The following is a 27,130-nucleotide window of genomic DNA, read 5'->3' on the forward strand; positions in this document are numbered from 1 at the left end:
GGAAAGGGTTGGACTATCAAGGGTCGGCAAACTATGACACTGGCCAAATCTAACTCCCTTCCAAAACTTCACTTGAAAATGTAAAAACCATGGTAGGTAGGTGGTGCAGTGAGTAGAGCATCAGCCCTAGAGTCAGGAAAACCTGAGTTCAAATCTGGCCTCCGATACTTGGCACACTTACTAGCTCTGTGACCATGGACAGGTCACTTAACCCCAATTGCCCTGCATTTGCCACTCCAAAAAAATGTGAAAACCAATCTTAGCTCCGGAGCAAGGCAAAAACAGGTGGCGGTCTGGATTCAGGTCCATAGTCTGCCGATCCCTGGACTAGAATACTCTGAAGGTCCTATCTAGTTTTAAAGATATGATCCTCTGATGCTAAATGGGGTAGGTCAGCTTTCAACATGGCACCCAATGGACAATATACAGAGCATTGGAGGCCCACCTGACTGACCTATCTCATCCAGGAGAATACACAAACACACAGGGTCATGAAAACACAATTTCTTCCTGCCCAGCGCAGCTCTTCCACGCATGGACACACCCCGCATCCTTCCCCAACAAGATGCCACAACTGTGTGCCCAAGACCATCCATTAGTCACAGCTTCTGCCCATCTATCTTCCTTTGAGTATGTCAGATGTCATGGGTCTGGTTGTCAGTGAATTATCCCCAATTGAGTAGTGTTGCTTGGTCGCTTCTATCCCCCCACCCCCATTTTGGGGAGGGCATAGATGCTGCATGATTCCTGCCCCTGCTACCTGGGGTATTGGGTGATGGTGCTGATTATTTTCCATTACCTCAAATCTCCTTCCCATTCTCTCCCTCCCCACCAGAAGTTTTCTTCCTCATTTGATAGGGGCTGTCTGATTTGCCATTTCTATTCCCAGCAGGGAGATGGGTGATTAGACCTAGGCAGCTGCAGAGCTGGGGGAACTGCTGGGAACTGGGGTGTGAGTGTCTGTGGGGCAGGGGGGATGAGATAGCAGGGTGATAGGGGCAGTGGGTGGTAGAGAGATTCAGAGGCGGGTAGTCATTTTGGTTTCTTTATTCTGTACAACTGAAGAGAGATCCCCCTGGGGGTAGAGGGACAAAGATCCACCCCCCAACCCTACCATGAGGAGGGAGAAAAAGCTTCTCCCTCCCCCCACCACCAGAGGAGGAGAGACAGAGACAATCCCCCTTCCCATTAAGGAGATCTCTTCCCAACTCTCCCCTCCTCTCCCCCGCCCCTAAGGGAGCAGGTGGGAGGAGCCTGGGGATGCTGGGGGAAGGGGACATCTGAGTCTCTGTTAGGCACATGGCTAGGGGGAGGGGATGGGGGATGGGGAGAAGGTTCACTGAGGGTAGTATCAGTCTCAGTCTGTTCCAAGCTCACTGGTTCCTGCAGGAGACAAACCACAGGAAGGGTTATTTTCTGGGGTGGAAGGGGTAGCAAGATGGAGGCAAGGTGGGAGAAGGAGCTAGGTCAGCTGGCTGAGAGACAATACCAGATCAGGGTAGAGGACTAGGGGCTTGTGGGGGATTCCCATGTCCCACTCACCCTCTCCCCCTGAACCTGCAGGGTCTGGGGGTCTGCTCCGGTCAGGCTCCAGTTTGTCACAGGACTGCGCTCTCCGAGTTCGCTTGGGCTTCAAAGGGGCTGCTCTTCGCCCCACATTGGGAAGTCCTGAAATAAGAGTTCAAACCCCAGGGGGTACTGGGTTCATTCCCTATGCTATTCAAGGCCAATTTGGTCTGGTGCCTCCTGCTACAACCCAGTTGCTTCACAAGATGGAAGTCTAAAGTTCCCATTCCTCCTCTTGGAGGTTTGGGGTACCTGGAGCAGATGGGAAGGAACCTCTGGATGCCCCAAATTGGAGTCAGCTGCAGCCCATCTTGCAAACTCTTCCCCCCTCCTCTCCATTGGTCCCATTGCCCCCAACCTCATCCTTTACCTTGGGCCTCTGGCTCCTCTTGGTCTCGATGAGAACCCAGCCTCTGCTGGGACTTTGTGGCAGCTGGGGCCTCAGCTTCCTCCCTGCTTCCTGGCTCCAGCGGAGGTCTCCGGCCCCGGGGCACAGCTACTGGCTTGGGGGGCCGAGGAGCTATGAGGAGATCCTGGAGAGGTGGGGGACACCAGATCACGTCACCCCATTCACCGTAAGGCAGTTCCTCACACGCACTTGTCCCCCTCCAGCCCAGTCCCCCCTGCTCTTACCTTGGTGCTTCGGGCCAGAATCTCCCTCTCTGGGAGCAGGACACTCTCTTCTCCCTCCCCTTCAGCAGAGGCTGGGCTGGGACTCTGCCTGCTGTTGTTGGGGGCACTTTCCTCAGCTGGGGTGGGGGGGAGAACAGGAAGCTGGTAGAATCTGTCAGTTCTCTCTCCTCCCTAGCCATCCATTTACTCCGGCTGCTTCCTCAAAGCCCACACTTGTTCCTTCCTATCAGACATCACCACTCTACATGGAGATGGTCTAAAGAATTCAGCCCCCAATTCCTTCTGTTCCCTCTTGGCATCATCCTGCTACTTGCCCTGCCTCCAAAGTCCCCCAGTCCTGGGTCTCATCCTGCTCAAGGGCTGTACAGAGGGAAAGAAAGGGTCTGACCACATGCATAACCTTCTCACTGGAGGCAAAGGCTCTGGAACCTACCAGGGTCCGGCCAGGAACCCCAGAACTTACCAGGGCTCAGTCAAGAACCCCAGAATCTAACAGGGCAGAGCCAGGGACCCCAGAATCTACCAAGGAAGAGCCAGAGACCCTAGAAACAACTGGGAGTCCCTCTCAAGACTGGAGGGTAAATAGCTCACATTAATTCTATGGGCCACTCACCAGGCTGCTGGTTCTAGAACCATGTATGCCAATCAGTTCAGTTCATATCAGTTTCTGTGGAATTTACAGCCTTTGTAGAAAGGGACTTCAACAGCTCTCTTTCTCCCCCTTCCTCCCCTGCCCCCAATTCCCTCAGTGATTTTTTTATGCTTATTGGTAGCAGTCGGTAAGGAGGATGGCTGTAATGGTGGTCATAGATGGCAGCATGAAGACAGATAGCCTGCTGCTGTCTATGTCCCTTTCTTTCTTCAGGCTGAGGGGTGTGGGATTTTTCTAGAGGCATCTGCCAGCTCTCTATCAGAGGCAGTCAGCATGCTAAGGGTATGCTTAGTTGGCTCTTGGTCCTAAGACAATTGATGTGGGTCAGAGAAGGAAAGCAGCCTCCAGGGCTTTCAAGAAATATGTGCAAGGGTTTATTCTAGATGCTTAACTGAAATGTTTTCAAATGATCCGAGCCCTGGGATGGAGACTATTACGCTAGGTGAAACGCCGGGAATATAGTCCTACCACAGACTTAGAAATAATTTAGCCTGGTCTTGGGCTACTGTGTTTGTGGGAGAGAAGGAAGAATAGCTATTAATAGTAATAACAATGATGATGATGATGATAACTCACATTTTTATAGCTTTACATAGCTTCTTATAACTACTATGTGTAGGTAGGTTATGCAAGTATTATTACCCCTATTCCACAATGATGCAACTGAGGTTTAATAAGATGAAATTACTTGCCCGGTTACAGAAACACAATATAAAATAAGCCTATATGCAATGTCCACTGTGCTAGGCTCTGGGGAACACAGACAAGTTAGATTAAGAGAGTCTCTGCCTTCAAGGAATCTCTGGTGTAGCAGGAGAATTGATAATCTCTAAATGTCAGGGCTAGGGCTTGAGTCCAGATCTTTTGATTCAAAGTACAGCATCATTAGGTCTAGCCTAGGTGATATCTAGTTCCTAGATAAATCTATCATTCTCTGACCACCCACCTCCTGGGCTTTAACCTCTCTCTGCGTCACTGATGGTGGCAGAGCACATGGGAAGCAGAAATGATGGAATGAGAAACTGCAGAGAAGGGTATTCTGATCGAAATAAAACATCCGGCAGTGGTCAGTGGCTTGCCTCTATTGACACCACCTTCAGGAAGCCTTCCCTGATCTCCCTGAGTTGTTTCTGACCTTTCCCCTCAAATGGCACACAGCATTTAGTTTTGTCTCATTCTAATGTACCTATCATATATTATTGTGTATTTATTCAGGTTTGCATCTTATCACCTTACTAGATTGTAAGTTCTTTGAGGACAAGCACCATAATTTTTTCTAAACTTTGCATCTCCCTTGTACCAAGGACAGTATCCTATACACAGAAGGCACTTAATAAATGTTTGCTATGTTGTACTGGAGGCTCATAGACCTTGCTGCCTTGCACACCGTAGGCCTTTAAATGTCTGTTGGATTGGATCTCTCTTTTATTCTGCATCCCTTCCACATATTTAGGCACATATACACATTTACATATGTATACTTAATTTATACTACGGGGGCGGGGGAAAAGCTCATTTAACAAACTCCTTGGGACAGGTGCATAATTTTCTTAGAGTGGAATTCTGTTAAAATGAATATATTGTTGGAATTATATGCCCTAGCTCAAAGGAGTTGAAGGTGAAATATGTTTAATGAAGTAACTAGTTAAACAGGTAACGCAAAGAACATTTTGGACCTTGTAGGGGGAGGAGGGAAGACATCACACACCATTCCCTCTTCTCTGACCTTCCTAACATCCAATACCCCACCTCCATTTTTCTTCCCCAAATAGTATAGAATCATGAAACTTTGGAACTGGAAACCTCAGGAGCTATCTTCTGTCTCCTCAGACGAGGAACCTGAAGACCAGAGACGTGGTCAACTGCCAAAAGTTACACTGTTAGGAGCACAGCTGGGACTAGTACCAAAGGTGGATTTCTGGTCCAGCCTTCTCTCAGTGTATGCCACCTTCCTTACTACCCCCACTCTCAGATCTTGTGAGACGTGTACTTTGGGTGGCAGGTTTGGGGAGAACAGGCTAGTGAAATGTTTGAGGTGAGGAAAACTGAAGGGAGCTTGATGGTGTGCGAGAGTTTCTTCATAGAAAGGAAGACCAAAGGCTGGGCTCTGGTTCTCCTTTCCCCAGCTACAACACAAAAAGTATCCAATCAAGTGTTGTTTTCATAAAGTGACTGGTGCATGGATAAAGACCAAGGAAAGCATTTGCTGCATGTGTTTGTCTGTTGAACGGAATGCATGATGATTTCCAAAGCACTGTTAGTTGAAGTTACTCGCAGGGCAACAGCTTTGCTCTACGAAAACAAATCAATGACTTTGTTCTACAAAATCCCCTTTGTAAAGAGATTTTTTTATACCTTTGCATATGGTGTTTTGTAAATGACCTAGTCTTTTTAATATGTTTATGCCTTGTCCCTCCAACTGGACAGCAAACTCTTTAAAGCAAACCTGCACAACTCATAAACTTTGGGCCACAGATATGTTAGACTTCAGACAGACTGATGATTGGTTGTCGTGAGGGATGTGATAAACAGGAGAGTGCCCAGTGGCAACTCTACATTTTTCTTGGGCTGTCTGAAATCCTTTGGCAGGCCAGCAAATGGCCCATGGCCCATATGTTGTGCAGACCTGCTTTAAGGGCATAGCTTTTGTCCCTTTTGTATCTCTGTCCTCCACCTACTCCCCAACTCAGCCCCTGGCACCCAGCTCAGTCAATGTTGCTGACTGACTAATGAAGCCACCCATACCTATGTGCCACGTAGCCTCTGCTCGACGCATGGCGCTGAAACTTGGTTTGGTGCTCTGGGCAGGTGGAGGGGGCTTCCAGGACCCAGGCCCTGTAGGGGAGAGGAGGAAGGATCAAAGGTAGGGTTAAAAGAGGCTGGGTATAGTGGAAGAGGAGAAGAAAGGTGGTGGTGGTAACTCTTCTTTCACCTGCATCATCAGAAGAGCGCCGTCTCTGCCAAGGCTGGACACTGTTTTCCAGGTCGGTGTCTGTACCCTGAAATGAGAGCTGGGAGTCGGAGTAGTAACATGAAGTGGGAGAGCTTGAGGGTGACCCCTCAGACTCTGTGGGGGAAAGGAGACAGATGATTCCCATCCTCCCTCCCTAACTCCTTATACCCCTCAGATTTTCTCACCTCTTGCTTCCCATCAAAGCTCCAGCCCTTGGCTCGACCCATCCCAGGAAGGGCAATTCCATGAACCCTTGTTGGCTGCATCACTCCAGATAATGGGACTCCCTCCCCTGGATCTGCTCCCTCCATGCCCTGGAATAAGACCCCAGCTCCATTACATACAGCTTTGGATGAGGAAGGAAGACCCTGCTGCCAACACTGGTTCTGGAATAAACAACTCCAACTTTCCCTGGAAGAGCTGTCCACCAACACCCTCAGAGATTCTCTCCTCCCTTGCTCTTTGCTCAATCCTCGTTTTTTAAGACAGTACTCCCAGCAGGTCTGTGGCTTCTACCCTTAAAGGGAGTTATTCATTTGCCCTCTACCCGCTTTTACCCCTGGAATTCTTCCATTATTAACTTCTCAAATGGGTGTATAGGGCAGAGACAGGTTGGACTTTCTATCTTACCTGCTTTCTTCGGAAGGAGGGTCCCCGGCTCCCCCCCAACCCTGGAAGGGGGCCGCTTTCCTCCTCGGGACTCCAGCAGGGGGTGGAATTATCGCCAAGGCTTGGGGGATCTGGGGTAGGAGGACTCTCCTCAGTTGGGGGTGGGGGAGGAGGAGGGGGCAGGAGGAGCCCAGGGGTAGGGGATCCTGGTCCCCGCTCCCCCTTGAAGCTCCGGGGGCGACGGAAGTGAAACAGGCCTCGGCGTCTCTTCTTCTGGAGTGGGGGCAGCGGGGGCTCTGCAGGACTTGGGCCTGGGCGAACTGTCCTCAACGTCCGGGGATAGCTGGAGAGAGGGGAGGACTATGTGTAGGTGGAGAGATTTAATGACCAAAGAAACTTCCCAGCATGTACACACCAGGAGACATGCCTCACAGATGGAATGTTCACACGGTGCAAACTTTTCTGTCTGGCCTTCTGTCTCCCTGGAAATCCTGATTGCTGGGAAGTTCTTCCTTATATCTGACCTAAAGATCTCTTTAGGTAGTTTAGACCTCTTGCTTCTGGTCACTCAATGGAGATAGTGTAAGGAACCTTTCAGAGAACTGGAGTCTCCAGATGACCCTTTGGCTTCTTATCTTCAAGCTGACTATTCTTCACAGGTTTGATTTCTCCTCCTCTCTGATCTCTCTAAGACACTCCTCTCAGCCCTCTCCAAGTTTTCCCGGCCTTGTCTTTTTTTGTTAAGCTGGCCGAGGCCTCTGGTAATGGTATAAGGGCAGGATGACAACTTGGCTTTTTGATCAAATGTCACTGCTTTGCTCAGGAGTCCAGTGTCCCCCAAACCTTAAAGTGCTACACAAATGTGTGTTGTTAGAGTTGTTATTAGGTTCCACTCCACTGTCACGTATAACCTGTGCTTTGGGTCTGCCTTTCTTCTTCACTCTACCTGTGTCTGGCCAGCCATTGTTTCTGACATCTGATTAGAGACTTTTTCTTTTAAGGTTGTGAGAGCTTCCACGGAATAAATAATGAAAGTTTGGGGAGGAAGGAAGGAGAAAGGGGCTGAAATATCCCAGAGATGTGGGCTCTGGAGGGAATAATTTTGAGAAAATTGTATGGAAAAGGTCCCCTAAGAACCTAGGGAGGGACTTTGCCAGACTCGGTTCCATAGCATTTTTTAAAAGCAATGCTCAGAACTTCTACTACCAAAGCTATTTTACTACTTATAACCTATATGTTTTAAAAATGGCTTCATTCTCCCTGACTCTTCCTCCCCTGCATCTGTTTCCCTCCTTCTTCTTGGCCTCAGCCCCTGCCAGTGAACTTCTGTGTAGGAGCCGCAGAGAATTTGGATACTAAATTTCTGTATATAAAACTGGTTTTGCCTGGGACTCTAATTCCCGGAGTTCACAGTTGGGTTGTAGAGCTTTTGGAAATCAGTCCAGAACATCCTGGTTACATATAGTGTAGTTCGGGTTGTGAAACGATATTCTTGGGGAGACCCTCAAATGGGGTGGGGGTAGGGGGCACCTCTGAGGGAGCCGGCATCGCTGTCTGTGGGAATGAGTTTGGCATGTGGTGCACACCTGGAACTTTCATCCATGACCCTTCGACTAAAGAAATCCTCCAGCCCCTCATCCAGCCGAGTGGCTGTCCCATTCTCTTGTCGGGTCCCTGGTCCTGGTGCCTGCTGGGAAAGTGACCGCCGTCTTAGCTTGAACAGGAGTTCCTGCCTTCCAGTCCGCATGGGAACTTTCTGATTAGACTCAGGCTCTTGTCCTTTCTTGGGCACCAAAGAAACCAGGAAGCTTTGTCTCTACTCTCCCATCCCCACCCTGTTTATGGGATTGAGGACCATTAGAACTAAAGCAGGAAGTGACCCCAAACTCTTAATTTTACCAGTGAGGAAACTGTGACCCTGGGAGATGAAATGATACCCAAGATAACACAGCAGGAAGTAGCTGAGCTAGGATCTGAACCCGGGTCATCTGACTCCAAACCCGGTGCTCTTTCTACTGTATTAGGCTGCTTCTGCCTCTTGTCTCAGGTGAGGGAAACTGCTTCCCTCCATTAACTGCTAGGCAGTAGTTTTCCATTTTGGGGTCTTTCTGGCTCATACGCATCTCTGTTAGATAAAACTAGAACTTTCTGCTCTGGTTATTCATGGGCCTCAAATAGGGAGGCTGGGGGCTCTGGAATTTGGGGCCTTAAAGCCAGAACACTTAGTTCTGGAGTTACTAAGTTGCTAAAGACTATAATGTTCCCCTGAAAGGCCCCCAGGGACTCACGCTGGGCCTGCCAGGCCCTGGGGGGGTAGTCCTGGGAGGCCTGGGCCGTCCTTGTGTCTGATGCCTCAGTTTGTAGCCATGGGTGGGCAGCTCTGACAGGCCCTCCCAGGAGCCACTGGGGGCGGGTTGATTGCCCCCTAGGGCTGAGAACCAGCCTGGGGGTACCCCCAGCCCCCCCAGCTGGCCCTCCATGTCCTGCGGACTCCCACCTGTGGGAATAGCTGTGTTAGAAAGGCTAGGGATTGGGGAGTTGGGTTGGAAGAAGAAACTGGGATGCAGGAGAAGATGGAGGTACAAAGAAAAGGGGGCAGGGACAGAGGTGGTATTGAGAAATGGGGGCATAGGGGTGGTGGGAGTGGGAAGGGAGGTAGATCAGGGGTGGGAGGGACTCACTGATGAAGGCAGATACAGGCCGGATCTTGCGGCAACGTTTCTGTTTTTTGATAGCCATGGTATCCTGAGGGGAAGGGCAGGGTTAGAATGCTAAGGTCCTTCAGAATCCTTGTCCAGAGCCCCCCACTCTTCACAGGAACAGAGACATGGCCTCCTCATAGCTCTTCCCATTTCCCCACTCCCTACAGAGCTGAGGAGTAGTAGGGGGCAGGAGGACGGGGAAATCAGGGGGAGGTAAGGAGAAGATTGGATAAGGCAGGGCTATGGGATGAGGTTAGAACAGGTGGGATGGGGTGGGAAGTAGAATCTAGAGAGGGAGGAGGAAGCTACTGAGATGGAATGAGATAAAGTTGGTGAGGCAGAAGAGGCTGGGATAGAAAAGTCCATGTCAGGGATACACAGGGTTCAGTGGAAGCCTCACGATGTTGGTCCCGAGCTCATCATCTGTGGTCTCTTCATGGTCATGGCCCCGGCCTCGGCCCCGGGCCTGGGAGGACAGTTCTTGCCCTGGGCCTCCTCCGCCTGGTTGCTCTGACAGGGTCCTCAACTGGGCTAGGTGACGGGCCTGAGAAGGATAAGGATTGGGGACAGAGGGCTGACCCCCTTGTACAAAGGAAGCTCCTTAGGCCCTATTCTTTTCTGAATGTCAATCTCAAGGAACCAGTCCACTACCCAAGATCCTTGGGGAGGAAATGTTGCCAGGCAGCAAGTCTGGGGAGGGAAAGAGGGGGGCATAGTCAATGGGACATTGCAGGGGTAGGGATATGGCCAGGGCCAGGCTAGAAGGTAGGTTTGGCCTAGCTTGGCATGCCTAGGTGTCCCCCCAGGGCACAGATCCTCACCAGACTCTTGTGGGAGTGATACAGCTCCTGCAGAATTTCATCCACTATAGAGTTGGTCAAGTAGGTGACGACTGAAAGCTTCACCTCACTGCGGACACACTTCGGGGATCAGCACAGCCACCCACTGCCCCCTCACTTTGACACCCTTAGGGTCTCACTACCCCCAAATCCCACACAGAGATAAAGGTCAAATTAGCTGGTTGCAGATGCCAAGATAGAAACAGACCCTGGTTCTAAAAACCCAGTGTTTGAATTTCTAGGCCTGTTCTATTAGAATTTATGTCTAGCCCCAGGTAGGAACATTAAAATCAGTTAATGATTTATTATTTTTAATGGAGATTTCACTCATTCATTATTCATCGTTGAGAGCAGTCCAGGGCCCCCTCTCACCTAAGTACTCTGGTTTGATTATTTAATCTGGCCACGCTTGTCTCCCTTACCTGCCGCCCCCACCTCCCCAACCCCCCAGCCCTGAAGGAGCTTACTCCAGTTTATTCTGAATGTCCTGCCCTGCCTGCTCTAGCAGGGCTCCACGGATGAAGTTCCGAGGCACCGTGACCCGCTCGGCCACATTGCTGAGCATCTTGTTGTGACCTTCAGCCACGCGCATTGCCACTGGGCACAGTTCCTGGGTCAGGCTGACCATTGATTCCAGGATCACCTGGGGTGGGGAGCCAGAGTCCACAGAGGGCAAACTACAGCTCAGAGAGGCTGAAACCTGTCTATGGTCATACATCTAGTAGAACAGGCAGAGGTGGTCCTTGATCTCAGAACCTTGCTCTTTTCACTGCACAATACTGTGATACTGTGTGTGTGTGTGTGTGTGTGTGTGTGTGTGTGCCCGCGCGCGCGCGCCCGCGCGCGCCCGCGAGTGCTAGAGAGAAGGTGGGAGAGGGATTGAAGAGAGAAGAAGAGAAAGACAGAGAAAGGGAGAGAGAGGGAGGGGAAGACAGAGAGAGAGAAAGAGAAACAGAGAGAGATGAAGAGAAGGAAGGAGGGACACAGAGAAAGACAGACAAAGAGGGAGGAAGAAACAGACAGAGAGAGAGGTAGGGAGAGGGAAAGAGAGAGACAGAAAGATAGAGATAAATGGAAAAAGGGAGATGGGGAGGGAGAAGGGAAGAAAGAAGAGGGAGGGAAAAGAAGTGAGAGGGACAGAAACAGATAGATGGAGAGGAGGAATGAAAATGGCAGACTACACTGGAAAAATACATTTGGAATCAGAGTACCTGGGTTCAAATCTTGGCTCTATTATTTATTACCCAAGAGACATATCGCTCAACTTCTCTGGGTCTCAACAATTTTTCTGTAAAATGGGGGTGGAGTGGTGGTAGGGATGGGACTTCTAAGGCCCTTTCTAGCTCTAAATCTCTGACCTGTTATCTATCCCCTGCTTTCACTCCCCTCCAACCACATCAGAGTTCAGAAGGGTGTGTGAAGCTAAAGCTCAAAAAGGAAAGTTTGGAGCTTGAAAGCTGAGGAAAGGGTCTTGAAAACAGTTTGGTGCTGGGATCGCACATCTGCCACTTTTTTTTTGTTGTCCTGGTGCCTTCTGGTTCAATGGTGGGGTCCCCCTGGGGTATATGCTGGGGTTTCCTGTCCTCTGGGTGAGCATGAGTCCTACCCTCAAACAGGCTCAGAACTGGGTTTTTGCCCCATGTGGTTTTGGTCCCTCAGTACTTACCTGCAGCTCTTTGTCCACAGCCTTGGACACTTCACTGGCCACTGACTCCAGTCTCTGCCGGACAGGCCCATCACTGGCTAGGACGTGCCCCAACTCATAAAGGCTTGGGAATAGCTAGGGGGAGGGGAATGTGGTTAAGAGGCCAAAAACTGGCTGTTTCAGTCTGCAGAGCTGGAGGCTTGGAAGAGAACATATTGAGGGGAGCAACACTGGAGAGATTGTTGGGGTGCAGGGAAGGTCTTTGATCTTCTAGCTCTAGTCTCCTTGGTGTTCACTTTGACTGTCCATCTCTGGTAATTTGACGGGGGCGAGGGGAAAAGGGGTGTGGAAGAGGCTGGGGTTGGGAGTCTGGGCTGTGGGGAAAGGGTGGGTGGTATTGTCTGGGGCTCTGTGCTAGTTGGCAAAGGCCCAGGTGTGGAGTGCAGAGTAGGGATGCTCACCGCCCGGGAGTTCTTGGCATCCTTGATGAGGTCTCTGGCGTAGAGCAGCTCATCTTGTACTGGCTCCAGGGGGCATAACCGCAGTGCCCGAACCTCTTCCTGGACTCGCCCACATAGCCGCTGTAGCATCTGGGCCAGGACCCAGCAGGGGAAGTGTCAGGGAGGCATAGGGTAGAAGGGGGAATGAGTGAGCCAAGGGCAGCCCCTCCCCCCAACTCCATAGGGACCAGGAATCCTCTGACCTCCCTTTGGGACGGATGACTCATGAGGCTGGGACGCTTCCTTTTGTCCTTTCCAGTTTGTAGGACTGTGATATATCATGGTGGTGGTGGTGGGAGGTGGGGCGGCATCCTCTGGGTAGGCTGTTGTTTTTATTTAATCACTACTCCATGATGCTCAGGAGAGCAGGAGCCTGAAGGTCTCTGTATATCTCAATGTATGCTCCCATCTGTCCCCTCCCATGTTTTTGTGTTTTTTCTTATGTTTCCCCTCATACTCTAGCCCCATGTCCCATATAGGGGACTGGGGAAGCATTTACTTGCTCAGCACTGCTGGTAACAAGGCCCTGCTGCAGTCTGAATGCCTGCTCCTGCGGACAGGTCTGCGAGTGGTTATTCCGGACAAGGCACCATTGGATCTAGAGATGCCGGCATGGGGGGAAGGCCAGAGGGTCAGGGCAAGGAGGTCACCACCCCCTTCACCATGCCCCTCCCTGCTCCAGCTTCACCCTCCTTGACCCTGCCCTGACTTCTCCCTAGTCCTGGAATCCCATCCCCCTTGGGCCCCACACCTTCTGCCAGACATCCTCGGTGCGCTCCGGGGCATTGCGGTACGCCTGGGAGATGTCGCTCACAGGGAAGGACATGAAGCGAAGCGTGTGGTTGCTGTGGGAAGAGCCAGGAGGGAAACACTGAGAGAGGTATAAAGTGGAGAGTGGCTCAGGTCCTAAGATCCTAGGCTCTACCTCCCCTTCCCAATCCTGCCCCAAGCTTCTCACTCTTGTCCCCTTTCCTATCTGCTCATCTGGGTGGAATAGCTTTCCTCTTCCCCACCTAAGTGCCCTGCCTTCACCCCCAACCCCAAACACCCAAGGAGTACTGCAGAGTAGCAGCAGGTGAAGGATCACTGTGGGGAGGCTTGGGCGTGGCCGAGGTCTGGGCATCCGGGATCAGGACGTGCTCACCTCTCCAGGGCCCTTGCAATGTCCAGAAAGCCCAGGGCTGAAGTATTGTTCCGGTCCCACAAGATAGTCCTGGGGTAGGGATAGGGGGAGGAGGAGGTAGGGAACCAGGTTTGTCATTTCTACTTCTGGGGACCTGGGTTGGGTGGCACCCTGCTTCTGGGAAGGTGGTGAGAGATGAACTATAGATATTGGGGACAGACCAGCCCTTCTGGAAGTCCACCATTCCTGACTAATAGATTCTCTAGGGGTTGAGGAAGAAAGGGTTCTGTTAGATGCTCCAGGGATGAATTTTCTTAGAATTTAGGGTCTTTGGGGTACAGGTTTATGTGTGGATAGAGTCTCGAAAAGTAGGGTAGCTAAGGCACAGGGCATCCGGGGCCCCAGAGAGGAGGGAATTCGAGCCTTCACCGGAGGGAAGAGTTGATCTGCAGGGCCTTGGACAGCATCTTGGCCCCGATGTCCTCCATGCCATTGCCACTCAGGTCCACCTTGGCCAGGCAGGTGTTGCTGCCCAGAGCATTGATGAGAATGCTGGTTCGAAGCTTCAGCCTTGAGTCGGCCACTGACAAGGACTGCAGGGACTGGTTTTTTTTTTGAGGGGGGAGGGAGATTTGGTATCAGATCCAGCCCTCTCTCCCATCTCATTCCACTTCAGTCCCCCCTGTCCCTGCCCACTGCACCGATAGCTTGGGCCCCTGACACTCACACAATCCTCTTCCTGAATCAGCTGCACGAGCTTGTGAAGGATTTCCTCCAGGGTCCTGGGGAGCAATGAGGGCTCAAACGGTAAGAGGTGGAGGGAGCAAATGTAGAGGGGACAGAGGAGGGAGACATCATAGCCTTTGGGGTGGGGTAGGAAAGCAGAAAATCTGTAAAAATGGAGATATCACCTCCCCTCTTCATGTCATGAGCTTGAAAGGAATAAATTAGATTGTGTGTGTGTGTGTGCATGTGTGAGTGAGAGAGAGAGAGAGAGAGAGAGAGCAGAGCGCATTTTGTAAACCACAAAACACTATACAAATGTATGGCATTATTCTTGTTACATGGAGGCTGGAGAGGAGAAAAAGAAGGTGAGAAGGTGAAAAGAAGCTGGAGTCATGAGTGAGCCTAACAGAAACAGGGTAGGTCTTTGGGGGAGGTGCCTGGGCTCCAGGCTGGAAGCAGGCACACAGGGGTCGTAGGAGACAGAAAGGGAAGGGAGGAGTTACTCACTTGGCTTTGACGTTGAAATTCTTGCCTAAGAATAGGTGCTTAAGGGACTTGTTCTTGCCAAGTGCGGGCACTAATGTCAGGAGATCAGAGTCGAACCCTGGGCCAGAATCACAAGAAGATGATTGGGTCTCCAGCTCATCTATAGTCAGTCGAGGGAACTACAGCAGTCCTCCCCCTCTCAGATTTCTCTGCCTAAATTGTGCCCCTTCCTTGGCCTGGGCAGACCCCTGCCCTTTCTCACCATTGTCTGACAAGTCCAAACTCCCCACAGCGCTGACAGCCCCAAGTTGCTCCTGGAGGACCTGGGCTCCTGCTGATCGAAGCTGTAGAGGAACAAACATGGGGATGGAAAGGGAACAGGGGACAGTGTGTCCTGGGACCTTGACTTTCCACGGCAGGGTCAATCCAGAGACCCAAGGGTCACCCCTGTAGAATCAAGATTCCTCCACCCAGTTCAGCCCATGCCAACACAGGACAACGAAAGCATCGGCCTCACCTAGTACAAGATTTAAGTCACCAAGGAATGCCTGAGGTGTGGACCTCCATCACCAGGGGAAAGAAAGGCCTAAAAGGCCTCATACCCACTCCTGCGCAATCCCCCAAGACCCTCCTTCCTTCTCTGGGCTTTGAGGTAACACTGACCTAGATCTCATAGCTAAACACCCCAAACCATGGCCACTTCTGCCCCCTGGTGGGGAGCCCTGATACTTTCAGACCTTCAACTTGAGAGATAAGGGAGGAGTTAGTAAATGGTGTAGGAGAAATAGACCAACGGGTAATGGGTATGGGCACGTGGAAGGCAGTGTTGGATACAGGGCTAGACGGGTGGCCCTTGGGACAGACAAGTGGATATTGGGGGAAGTGGAGTTGAGCACAATGCCTGGCTCATGCAGACACTTAATAAATGCTTGCTGATTGACTGGTGTAGAGTGAGACAGAAGGAAGGGGATGGAAGTCGCCTGGATCACAACACAGGATTAGATATTTAGAGCTGGAAGGAACCTTAAAACTCAGCTAGTTCAACCTTTTCTTTTAAACAGATGAAGAAACTGCGGCATAGAGAGGTCTAGTGATTTGTCTGATGCCACAAAGTGAGTAAGGAATGGAGCCTGTGTTCAAAACTATTTCTTCTGGCTTTAAATCTTGTCTCCATTCTACTAGACTATTGACAACTGGGGCACAATAGAACTGGGATAGAAGGAGGTTCTAGGTCAGAGGAAAAGGGAGTGGGCCAGAGTGGGCATTTACAGTCTCTCACCTCACAGCTGCTCAGGTCAAGATGAAGATCACTGAGGTGGCTGTTGAGAGAGAGGCCCTGGAGGAGTGCCCTGTGAGCAAGGGAATGACCGTCAGGGAGGTGGATGGTGGGGCTCCAGCTTCCATCCACCCCATCTTCCTTGTCTCAAACTCCCCTCCCTCCAACCTCCCAGCTCCCTGTGCCAACGGCCCCCAACCTGAGGGCCTCCAGGGGCAGACGTGTAGCTGACAGGTTGACGTGGCTCAGGGTATAAGCGCTGCTGAAAAACTGCTTGAAGGCTGGTGGAGCCTCTCGGCCCTTCCTGCTGGGGAAGGGAAGAGAACAGGCATTTACTAAGCACCTACTATATGCCATGCACTGCTCTAAGCTCTTTACAAATATCATCTGGTCTGATCCTCACAATAACCCTGAGGTAAGTGCTCTTCTTATCCCCATAATGTAGCTGAGGGAGGCAGAGGGGATGGCAAGAAGACAGACTTAGATGGATAGGTGTGTAACCTGGGGCACTCCATCCCCCCACCCCCCCCTCCCGCATTCTTGCTAGTTTACTCCCCAAAGAACCATTTCCCTCTATTAGACCCCCGTGACTTCACCCTGCCTTGTTCCCTAGGACACCTGTGGGAGCAGCTGTTTCGAGCCACGTTGAGGTAGGTTAAGTGAGAGCAGCAGCCATGGAGAAGAGCACCCAGCAGCTATGAGAGGGAGAGAGAGAGGGAGAGGGGGAGAGAGAGAGAGAGAGAGAGAGAGAGAGAGAGAGAGAGAGAGAGAGAGAGAGAGAGAGAGAGAGAGAGAGAGAGAGAGAGACAGGAGAGGGGCACAATACAGAATGGTCCCTGGTTTGGCTCTTCGTTTCTCCAATATACCTTCACCTCACCTCTTTTCCTCAAATTACTATGCTCCTTTGACCTCTCAGTTTAGTTTGGGAGAGCTTGTACCCGTTGGAATGAACCTAGCTTTAAACCATTAATTTCACCCTGCCCCAAACCCCACTGAATCTACTGGCCTACACGCTGCAGGTTCCATCTCAAACAGAAGATGACAGATTTAGACATGGCAAGGACTGTCAAGGTCATCTAGTCCAAGTCCCTCATTTTACAGATAAGGCAACTGAGAGCTAATGAGGTTAAAATGACTTGCCTGAAGTCACATGGGTAGCAGGGAGCAGAGCTGGGATTGGGCCATCTATATAATAATTTGCACTATACTTTTTACCTCTGCCTCATCCCTTCAATCGGGCCCTTATAAACTCCCACCTTCTCCTGCATTTCGCTATACCTTGTTTCCATTTCTCCCTCAACCCCCTCATTCTAGAAGTAGGGAGCCTGAGGGTAACAAGTCCTGGCTCTGTTCTCCTCATCTCCTATCGGCCGATTATGTCCCCTTCCCTGATCCCATCTTTAGGCCTGGCTCCCCTTCTTTCTTTCCCCTTTCCCTTCTTGGGTTGTCCTTCTCACCAAGTCAATGGCGCAGTCAGTCCCAGACAGATCCACATGGACTAGGGCATTAGGCTGAGCCAGGAAACTGTACAGGACCTGAGACAAGAGCAAAGGAGGAAAGGCGGCAGGAAGAGGTGCTGGAGTAGGAAGTATGGGGTCCCCTTTTCCCAGGGACCATGGTACAGAGGAGGCTCAGTCTCTGCAATCTGACCAGCTTTGGTCAGGAGCTGATCTCTAGGTGGGCAGGGAAGACACTTTAGGCTCTTCCCAGAGGGGTCTGGGTATAGTGGAATGAGCCCTAGTGTTCCTGTTAGGAGACCTGGGTTCAAATTCTAGCTCTGACACTTATTAGCTGTGTGTGACTTTGAGCAAGCCAATTAACCTTGCTGGGCCTCAGTATCCTCAACTGTAAAATGGGTGTAATAACTACTGGTACTACCCAGCTGACAGGATTGTTGTGAAGAAGGAACTTTTGTAAACCTAAAAAGTGCTATGTCAATTCGAGTGGTTATTATTAAAATGGGGAAGGATTTGGGGAGTGTGGCTGGACCTTAACTCACATTGGCTTCATCAGTAGCGAGCAGCCCCGGGTTCTTGCTCAGGTCCAGGTGGCGCAGGGAACTGGCAAAGGCTGGGTTGGCACCGAAGGTCTGGCCCAGTGCTAGGAGCCCTGGGCATGTTGGATGGTAGTCTGGGTCACCACTCACAACAGGCACAGTTGGCTCCTTTCCCTCCCTCTCTCCTTTCCCTTTTCTCTCTATCCTCCCCAAACAGGTACTATCCTCATGCCATCTCTCAGGCCCTGGCATGGCAATGCGGCCGTGTTTTCTTAACCTTTTAGGAGGGAGCAGGGATTTAGTACTCCAAGAAGCAGGGTTTTGAGGGGGGGTGAGTTGGTCTCCTAAAGGTCTTGGGGGTTCTGGGGGCTCAGTACTATGAGGACCACCCCCTCCCCACCCCTGGTCAGCTTTGTGTTATTCTCAGAGAGTCAGTACCTCGAGGGGAGATGGCAGTCTTGGACAGGCACAATTTGGTGAGGCCTGTGGGGAAGCACAGGAGCTGCTGGCTTAGACTGAGGAGACCTAAGAGAGGAGACAAAGGACCCATCTGAGCAATGGATAGATAAAACAGGGCTTAGGGCAGAGCTGGGTTTGGATTTAGGGCTAGGGTCAAGGACATGGCTCCTGGCACTGGGATCAGGGCTCAAGCTGGAGTCAGAATTGGAATCTGGGCCAGGAATGGGGTCTGATTTTGTGATTTCAAAGGGGATCCAGCTTGGGAGCTCTCACCTTTGTCTTCGATGGGATTGTGGGATAGAGTCAGGGCATGTAGCACACAGCTCCCATTCTCCCCGAAAACCCCAGCCAGCTTCTGGGCAAAGTCCCTTCATGGTAAAAAGAGGAAAGGTTTTGTCTCAAGCTGGGATTACTCATGGCCCTCTCTGCCCCCTCCCCTGTAATCTCCCTGGTTCTGACTCTTAACCTTCCTGGTGACCTTGCTGCCTCTGGGTACAGGTTTAATCACTGATCTTGCCTCATGTGGATGAGGGGAGTCTTAGAGAACTAGCTGTCTGGGAAGAAGCAGGGAAACCTAGCTTGGGTAGAGTCTTCTGTAGGGTTGCAGTTCAAACTTCACATACCAATGTAAAGCGCAACCAGGAATTTTTAAGGCTGGGATAGAGCAATCAGACACAATAAAAAGTTGGGCATAAAGGAGCTATGCCAGGACACAGCCACTCAATTTGGCATTAATTACATGCAAATCATATGTTCGCAACCTGCTGCCAAAATGTAGGAGGAATAGCATTGGACTGGGAATCGGAAGATCTGAGTTTTACTGGCTAGCTGTGTGACCCCAGGTAAGTCATTTAACCTCCTTGGGGCTTAGTTTCTCTGGGAGTGTTCTGGCTTGGAAGAAGCTACTCCCAGCCTCCAGAGACTTACGTCTTGAGGCCAGCGTTGTCCAGCACCAGTTCTTCTAGGCTCCCCGACTTGCTCAGGGTGTGTAGCACCTGTTCCAGAACCTCTGAGCCCTGAAATAGAGGGGTGCTGAGGTAAGGGCCTGGAAGCGATGCTGTTTTCCCCCTCCCACCCCACATGCTGGCCCATCCTGGTGCCTACCAGGCGTAGATCCTTGCAGTGAAGTTTGGTAAACCACTGGTTGTAAGCTAGGGCTGCCACCATCAATGCCAGGTCCCTAGAAGGGAGATGGGTAGACAGGCTGGGGGAAGGAGGCAGGGGAAGCTGGCTAAGGAATGCAGGAAATGCAGGAAGCCTGGATGGGATGGCAGACAGTAGGTGGAAATGTTGGGGTCAAGATGGAATCAGATTTTGAGTTTCTAGAAAGGGGACAAAATGGGAGAAGTAGCAAAGCTCAAGGAGAAAAGTGAAGGGTGGATGTAGAGATGGGGGCTGGCCATTCTCGCCCCCTGCTGCCCCACCTGCTTACCGGCTCTCCAAGTGGCTGAAGTCCAAAAGATTGAACTCACGGTTGTCCTCTGCATGGTAGATTGTGTCCACATCCTAAAGGACATGAACTCCGACTCTCTCTTGACCCCTATCTCAGCCTTCCTGGTTTCCTTCCCCTTCCCTCCTTCTCTATTCCTTGATCCCATAAATACACCAGCCCTCCTTCTTACATCCAGAAGCCAGCAAAGCCCAACTTACCCACTGCACCTCCTCCCGGCAGTGCAGCCCATTGTAGTCACAGAGAGCGGCATAGGTCTCAGAGAAGCCACCTTCATGGAGGGGGGAGATTTGTCAGTTCCAGGGGAGAAGTGGGTGCAAGGGGTCAGTGTCAAGGATACAAGCAGTGTGATGTAATGGAAAGAGCGGTGAATTTTAAATACCCAGGTTTGAAAATGGACAACTGGTCTCAAAGCTAGAAAGACCCTGGTGCCAGTCCTGCCTCTGACACAGACTGGCTGTGAGAGGTCTAGGTAACTCGAATAGACTCTGAATTCCAGGAAAAATGCAGCCTTATGCAGAGAGAGGACGTTTTTCCTCACCCGGAGCTATCCTCCAACACTGCCACCACCCTGGTGAAGGGGTAGGTTGAGTCCCTATCTTATGCCTACTGTTTTGGTAGGAAATTGACTAGTCTATTCTACATGCTGGGGTCCCAGGCCTCTCATCTCCAAAATGAGGTGGTTGGATTAGATAACTTCTAAGGTCCCTTTCAGCTCTAAAGTCCTATAAAAAGTCAGGACTTTCATGTCTTCATCTAGCGACCTTGGGCAACTTACTTAATCTTGACAAGCCTCAGTTTGTCACTGATATCACATTTACATTATGTTAAATATTATTATTATTATTTGCAGGGGGGAAGGCAGGGCAATTGGGGTTAAGTGACTTGCCCAAGGTCGCACGGCTGGTAAGTGTGTCAAATGTTTGAGCCTGCATTTGAACTCAGGTCCTCCTGATTCCAGGGCCGGTGCTCACTGTGCCACCTAGCTGCCCCTAAATATTATTATTAAATATTAAAATGTGTACTACCTGCATACCTCATAGGATTGTTGATAATAACAGTCGATACTGATGGCTTGCCAAGTACTCTCCATATTATACTGTATTGTATTGTATTGTATCATGTTATATTGTCCTCACGGCAACGAGTTTACTTCTGTCTAGGTCTATGGTTTCATTGGTGTAGTCAGTTCCCAGTAGTGGTATTTATTCTGCAACTCCTGAGGAAGACTGCCTACAGTAGGTTCCTCCCCTTCTTTTCCTCTCACTCTCTTCTTAAATCCCTGTCATCTGGCTTCCGACCTCATCATTCAACCAAAAACAGCTCTCTCCAAAGTAACCAATGATCTCCTAATTGCCAAAGATTACATCCTGGGCCATCACCAGTTGTCTTGACTTATGTCTTACCACTGGACTCTGAAGACTCTGGGGGAGGGAGTGAGGCTGATGACTTTGGGAAGCTCTACCTCACTTAAATCCAATTCATTCACAAGCCGAGACATCACTCTCATGTCATCACTGGTCCTCTTCGAGAACTAACAATAGACAAACCAATGACCTTTTCTCAGTCCTCATTCTTCCTGACCTTTCTGCAGCCTTTGACACTGTGAGCACCCTCTTCTCCTTAATACTCTTCTCTCTGGGTTTTTGGGACACTACTCTCTCCTGGTTCTCTTGCTACCTTTCTGACCACCCCTCCTCAGTCTCCTTTGCTGGATTCTCATCCGAGTCATGCCCACTAACTGTGGGTGTCCTGCAGAGCTCTGTATGAGCCTTCTCTTCTTCCTCTATACTGTTTTACTTGGTGATCTCATTAGTTTCTATGGATTTATTATTATCGCTGTGATGATGATCCTCAAATCTACCTATCCAGCCCTAACCTCTCTGCTGACCTGCAATCTCGAATTTCCAACTGCCTGTCAAAAATCTCCAACTGTATGTCCAGCAGACATCTTAAACTCAACATGTCTAAAGCTGAACTCATTATTCTTACCCTTAAGCCCTCCCCTCTTCCAAGCTTCCCTTGGTACTGTTGAAGACACCACCATCCTCTCAGTCCCTGAGGCTCACAACCTGGATGTCATCCTTGGCTCCTCACTATCTCTCACCCCACTCCACCCCATATCCAATCTGTTGTCAAGGCCTGCCAATTTCACCTTTGCAACATCTCTCAAATACACCCCATTCTTTCTTCTGATACTGCCACCACCCTGGTACAGGCTCTCATCGCCTCCCACCTAGAATACTGCAATAGCCTGCTGGTTAGTCTACCTGCCACAAGTCTCTCCCTTCTTCAATCTATCCTCCATTCAGCTGTCAAAGTGATTTCCCTAAAGAGCAGGTCTGTATGTCACATCAAATCCTTGTCCTCACCCCAAACTCAATAAACTCCAGTGGCTCTCTATCACTTCCTGGATCAAATACAAAATCCTGTCTACTATTCATACTCTGTCCCCCCTTTCCAGTCTTCTTAAACCTTACACTGCACCATGTACTACTCTTCAATCCAGTGACATTGGCCTCCTTGACGTTCCTCAAGCAAGAAAGCCCATGTCCTTAGTCCAGGCATTTTCACCAGTTGTACCTCATGCCTAGAACTCTCTCCCTCCTCATCTCCATCTCCTGACCTCCCTGACTTCTTTCCAGCTAAAATCCCACCTTCTGCAGAAAGCTTCCAGATCTCTCTTAATTCTCCTGCCTTCCTTGTTAGGTATTTTCTATTTATCCTTCATAGAACTTTTTATTTGTATTTGTTGTCTCTCCCATTAGATTGTGAGCTTCCAGACCCCAGGGGCTATCTTTTGCCTTTCTTTGTATTCCCAATGCTTAGTACAGTGCTTGGTGCATAATAAATACTGATTAACTAAATGACCTATAGTCTTAGAGTCATCTGGGAAACTGAGACCAAGTGACTTATCCATGATCACACATCCAGTATGTCTTAGAAGCAAGACTTAAACCCAGGCCTTCTTGAAACTAAGGGTGACTCTATCTACTTTGACACAATGCCTTTCATGAAGTAGGTACTAAAGTTATTATGATTCTAATATTTTAGGTGAAGAAATTGAAGTTCATATAGCATAAGTGATTTGCCAAGCATCTCATAGCTAACACATGTCAGAGTCAGGAATCTAACCCAGGTCTCTTCCTCACCTGAAGTTGGACACTCTTTTCCATTATGTAAATAGAATGTAAGCTCCTCGAGGGCAGGTACTATTTGATTTTTTTTTTTGTCTTTTTGTCCCCAGCACTTTGTAGGCACTTAAATGCTTGTTAATTGAGTTCTATAACAAGCTGCTTGCTGTAAGAAAAGTATCTTGTAAAATACTCCATAATAATGAGCTATAACTATAAATTGCTGAGCCCTCGAGGGTAGTGATCAGGTCTCGTCCTTTTGTTTCCTGCACAGTGTTCTGCATGTAGCAGACTGCAGTTGGTATCATAGCCGCTTCCAGGAACAGGCTGGGATGGGTAAGTTCAGGGACAAAGCTGGGTTTAGGGTCAGTGTCTCCTTGGATGGAGGGATGGGGGTGGGGAGGGAGAATGTGTCTCATTCTCACCACAGACACTGTGGGTGGTAGATGTGGAGGTCTCAGAGTTAGGGGACGTGTCCCGGGGCCCTTCTGGTGTCTCAGGCTTTCCACGACGGATCAGGCACCTAGAGAAATAATGTCCCCAGCTCAGAATGGGGTTGAGTGAGGTTTCTTTAGTTCCTTTCAAACTCCAGCTCCAGAATCCCTACTAGATAACTGGTAAATGCAATGCCCTGGGAAGGAAGAAGTATCCCATTTCTCCCTTCTCCCTGTAATCCAAATCCCTCAGCTTTGTCCTGAGAGCATGGAGGCCTTCTTGAAACTGTGACTCACCCAGGGCCTGGGCAGACCTTGGCTAGTGCTGTGCTCACATGCCTGGTCACCTGCTCAACACTCTCTGCTGATGGTAATCGCATGCTCACAGTGCCACGTTCTGTCTCCACCAGGATCTGGGGAGAAAGACATGGTGGCAGGCCCTCAAATGCGCCTCCAACCTTGGCCAGCCCACTTTTCACCTCAATACCTCCAAGATCAAACATAAACTCCACAGTTTGGACTTTAAAGCCCTTTACAACCTGGCCAATTCCTGGCCAGTCTTTTTATACCTTACTCCCCTCTATAAACTACACGAACACAACATTCCATCTCCTGATTCTTTTTCACTGGTTGACACTCAGGCGTGTAATGCCCTCCCTCTTCCCTGGTTTCCTTCAAGACTCAGGTCAAATTCTACTTTCTGTAAAATGACTCTCCCAGTCTCTCCCACTGACAGCACCTTCTCTCTGAGATGACATACGTTTTGTATACACACGGTGGTTTGTATGTTGTCTCCCCCTCTATTAGACTGTTGGCTTTTCAGGGACAGGAGCTATGTTTTTGATTTTTGTGGTATTCCCAGGGCTTAGCACATAGTAGGTGTTTAATAAATGCTTACTGCCTTGCTGAATACTGAGGGTAACTAATAAGCCTTTATATTTTCACAGCTTAGTTTTCTGCTCTTACCTGGTTCTGGTTGAGAGTGTTGAAGGTTCGGATCTCTAGGACATTGAACGAGCTCTCCACCTGGGGCAAGGGGGAAGGATGGATGAAGCTTAGTTCAGGTGAAAGTGTGGCTGGTCTATAAAGAGAGCTTTGGGGTTTGACTACTCTCCCCAGCTCTTCGAACTCACCTTAGCTGGGACTTTTAGAGGGAAGAGATGGAGGCGCCAGGCAGTTAGAGCCTAGAGTGGAGAGAAGAGAAGAGAGGGTTAGCTTGTGGAAGGAAGCTATATCTACAGTCTTCCCTAAATCCCAGTCTCCTTCACTCCCCATGAGCTCCCCTCATTTCCATCATTATGATTCTTTATTATTCTTTTAATTATTTTTTTCTTTTAATCTTTGCCCATGGAGTTCAGATAGAAACACTCCTGGGCAAAGTGATATGTTGCTATTACTTCATATTTAATGTTCTGTGGAATGTTGCACAGATGGGTAAAATAACTGCTTTTTGTTACTGGATAAAAGTACTGGGATATAGCTTAATCTTTTGTAGGTTTACAGAAAGCATCCTCAGGATAACTCCAGTAGCAGACAGGATGATGGAGATTCTTGCTATTATTAATGCAAATTTAGTCTTACTGCTCTTACTACTGTCCATGTTCCTTTCTCACCCACCCTAGACCCTCTCTTGCCAGCCTTGTCCCCTCACCAATACTCGGTCTTCATACTTCTTGGGCTTGGTCTCCAGTTTCACCCGATGCTGTTGGTGCACAGCCCCTCGGCTCAGGCACCGACGGATGCTTTCTGTGGTAGTGATGGTGGTAGTGAGAAACAGGGTGTGAGTGTTACTCAGAGTAGCACACCCCTTACTCTTATTGAAGCCCCCTCCCCAGGACTCTCAGAAAAGAGAGAAACAAAGACAAAGACAGGAACAGGGAAGAAGGAAAGATATAAGGAGGGAGTAAGACAGGAAACCTAAGAGACAAAGAGAGGCAAAGACACCACTCCTTCCCTAGGCTAACTCTTTGGTATCATCAGGATGGGTCTATACTTTACAGTAAACTTGGGTAACTGGATGTCCTAGAGACGTGTGTGTGTGTGTGTGTGTGTGTGTGTGTGTGTGTGTGTGTGTGAGAGAGAGAGAGAGAGAGAGAGATTGTGAGACTATGTCACTGTGAGTGGGTGTGTGTGTCTGTGCACTTCTGAGGGTGTGAAGCTTTTTTCCAACCTGTGTTAAACAGTATTCATTGCATACAACAATGAGTCAATGTTACTCTGTGTATATGAGGGCGTAGTGTGTCCTTAGGACTGGTTTGGTATGAGGATATAACCACTGCTTCACGTTTGTGTTAACACCAGTGCATGTTAACTGAAGGTGTCAGTATGACTGCTTGACAGTGGGTGGTGGGTATGAATATGTGCTAGGGAAATTTTATGGAGAGATAAAAACCAGGAAATCAGTTTGAGTTATTCCATATAGGAAGACATGGAGGGAGGTACTGCCCATGTGAGTGTGCATTCAAGTCCCATGCCTTTCAGTTCTCAAAAATATACAATGTATGTGTGTAGGTGGGAGTGTGTGGGTACAGTATGTCTATATGCCTTTCTGTTTCGGTTATTCTTCAATGTTTTGCCAATGGTTATATGTGACCCTGGTTCCTAGCTTATGTCCTATCCTTGAGACGGTGATCCAGACGACTGAGGAAAGGGTTTGAAGATTACTCTTCACTTTGAATGCTATCTAGGAACGCATATTAACAAGGAAGGGCTTCAGGTTGGGGGAAGGGCAGGGGAACAGGAAATTGGTGGTGGGCACTGTGGACGCCGAGGAAGTAGAATTTAACTCCAGAACCGCGTCTCTTCTCTGCTTTCCCTTCTACGACCCACTTGGCCCCGATATTGCCCCCACCCATCCGGTCCCAGGAGCTCTAGTGGAGCCCGGGGTGGGGCAGGGTAAAGGATGTAAACGCAGCAGTCAGGACCAGGGGCAGCTCCCTATGTCTGCCTGGGCGAACCAGGCCAGGAGCAGTTGAGAAGGGGGAATCTTAAAGCTAGAAAACCCCGGGGATGGACCAAGGGACCGGTCAACGACCAGAAGCTCTGGATGGGCCCAATACGGGAACGCAAGGAACTGCACCTGTCACGAAGGGGCGGGGCGGGGCTGGGCGGCCCGGGGACAGGGAGGTACAGACTGGGGTGAAACACCGGTCGGTCGGGAGGGGTGGAGGGGAGGGGTGGGGGGGAAGCTAGGATGCACTGGAGACAGCAATGCACTTAGGGGTGCAATGCATGGAGGAGCGCGATGCATGAAGCAGCGGGTTGCACCAGAACTGGGATGCATGGAAGAGAGGGATGCACACAGGAGGGGGATGCACCCGGGGCTGGGATGTACTGGGGAGAGAAATGCACCGGAACTGGGATGCTCCAGGACGGGGCTTTTCCTGAGCCCGCAGCGCCCGCCCTCGTACCTTGCAGCTCGCGGGTGAGCTCCGCGCTGGGCTTGGCCATGGCGGCTGCTGCTGCTGCAGAGGAGCCGCCGCTGCCGCTGCCGCCGCCTCCGCCGCCGCCGCCGCCGCCGCTGCCCGGGAGCCGCGGCACATGCTAGACTCGGCTCCGGCAGGGCCCCGGCAGCTAGCGCTGCAGCAGCCGCTGAGCCTCGCTCACAGTCAGGGGCGGCTGCGCGAGCAGAACAGTCCTCCTCTCTCCTCCCCCCTCCCGCGATGCCGGGTCTCCCTCCCAGCCCCACGAGGAGCCGGATAGAGCATGCGCACAGGGTCTTCGCCAAGCTAGCAGCCCCGAGTCCTGGCGCGTGCCTGGCTTCCGCGGGGTTCTTTAATACAATGGCCAGAGCTCGCAGAGCTTGGGATCCGCTGCAGACCTCCGACCTTGCACCGCCTACCGTCTGCTGCTAGCCTCTTGTTCCAACCCGCCGCCCCCCCCCCCCCCCCTTCTGGGCTGCAAGCTCAACACTTCTTTCTTTTGTTCTCCAGGCCTGAACTGTCTCT

At 50.4% G+C, this 27,130-nt stretch overlaps 1 protein-coding gene across 1 annotated transcript; it reads right to left on the reverse strand.

Moving 5' to 3' along the window:
- Positions 1 to 1,031: 1,031 nt before the first annotated feature.
- Positions 1,032 to 26,633, reverse strand: CARMIL3 (capping protein regulator and myosin 1 linker 3). The gene is made up of 40 exons (XM_036736596.1): positions 26,594 to 26,633; positions 24,835 to 24,929; positions 24,317 to 24,367; positions 24,150 to 24,209; positions 23,481 to 23,596; positions 23,175 to 23,272; positions 19,816 to 19,886; positions 19,598 to 19,671; positions 19,270 to 19,345; positions 19,093 to 19,181; positions 18,439 to 18,533; positions 18,145 to 18,231; positions 17,710 to 17,819; positions 17,168 to 17,245; positions 16,329 to 16,405; positions 15,910 to 16,017; positions 15,714 to 15,783; positions 14,697 to 14,778; positions 14,456 to 14,552; positions 13,950 to 14,004; positions 13,652 to 13,824; positions 13,244 to 13,312; positions 12,851 to 12,944; positions 12,599 to 12,697; positions 12,061 to 12,189; positions 11,621 to 11,734; positions 10,422 to 10,597; positions 9,937 to 10,024; positions 9,516 to 9,659; positions 9,095 to 9,158; positions 8,702 to 8,910; positions 8,000 to 8,100; positions 6,435 to 6,756; positions 5,990 to 6,118; positions 5,784 to 5,862; positions 5,597 to 5,686; positions 2,200 to 2,315; positions 1,937 to 2,099; positions 1,543 to 1,668; positions 1,032 to 1,383 (listed from the first exon to the last, which is right to left on the reverse strand). Exons 1-40 carry the CDS (start codon positions 26,631 to 26,633, stop codon positions 1,358 to 1,360), a joined length of 4,140 nt encoding a protein of 1,379 aa, XP_036592491.1. The 3' UTR covers positions 1,032 to 1,357.
- Between the last annotated feature and the right edge of the window lie 497 nt (positions 26,634 to 27,130).

Source organism: Trichosurus vulpecula, chromosome 8, assembly GCF_011100635.1.
Source record: "Trichosurus vulpecula isolate mTriVul1 chromosome 8, mTriVul1.pri, whole genome shotgun sequence".
Taxonomy (NCBI): domain Eukaryota; kingdom Metazoa; phylum Chordata; class Mammalia; order Diprotodontia; family Phalangeridae; genus Trichosurus; species Trichosurus vulpecula.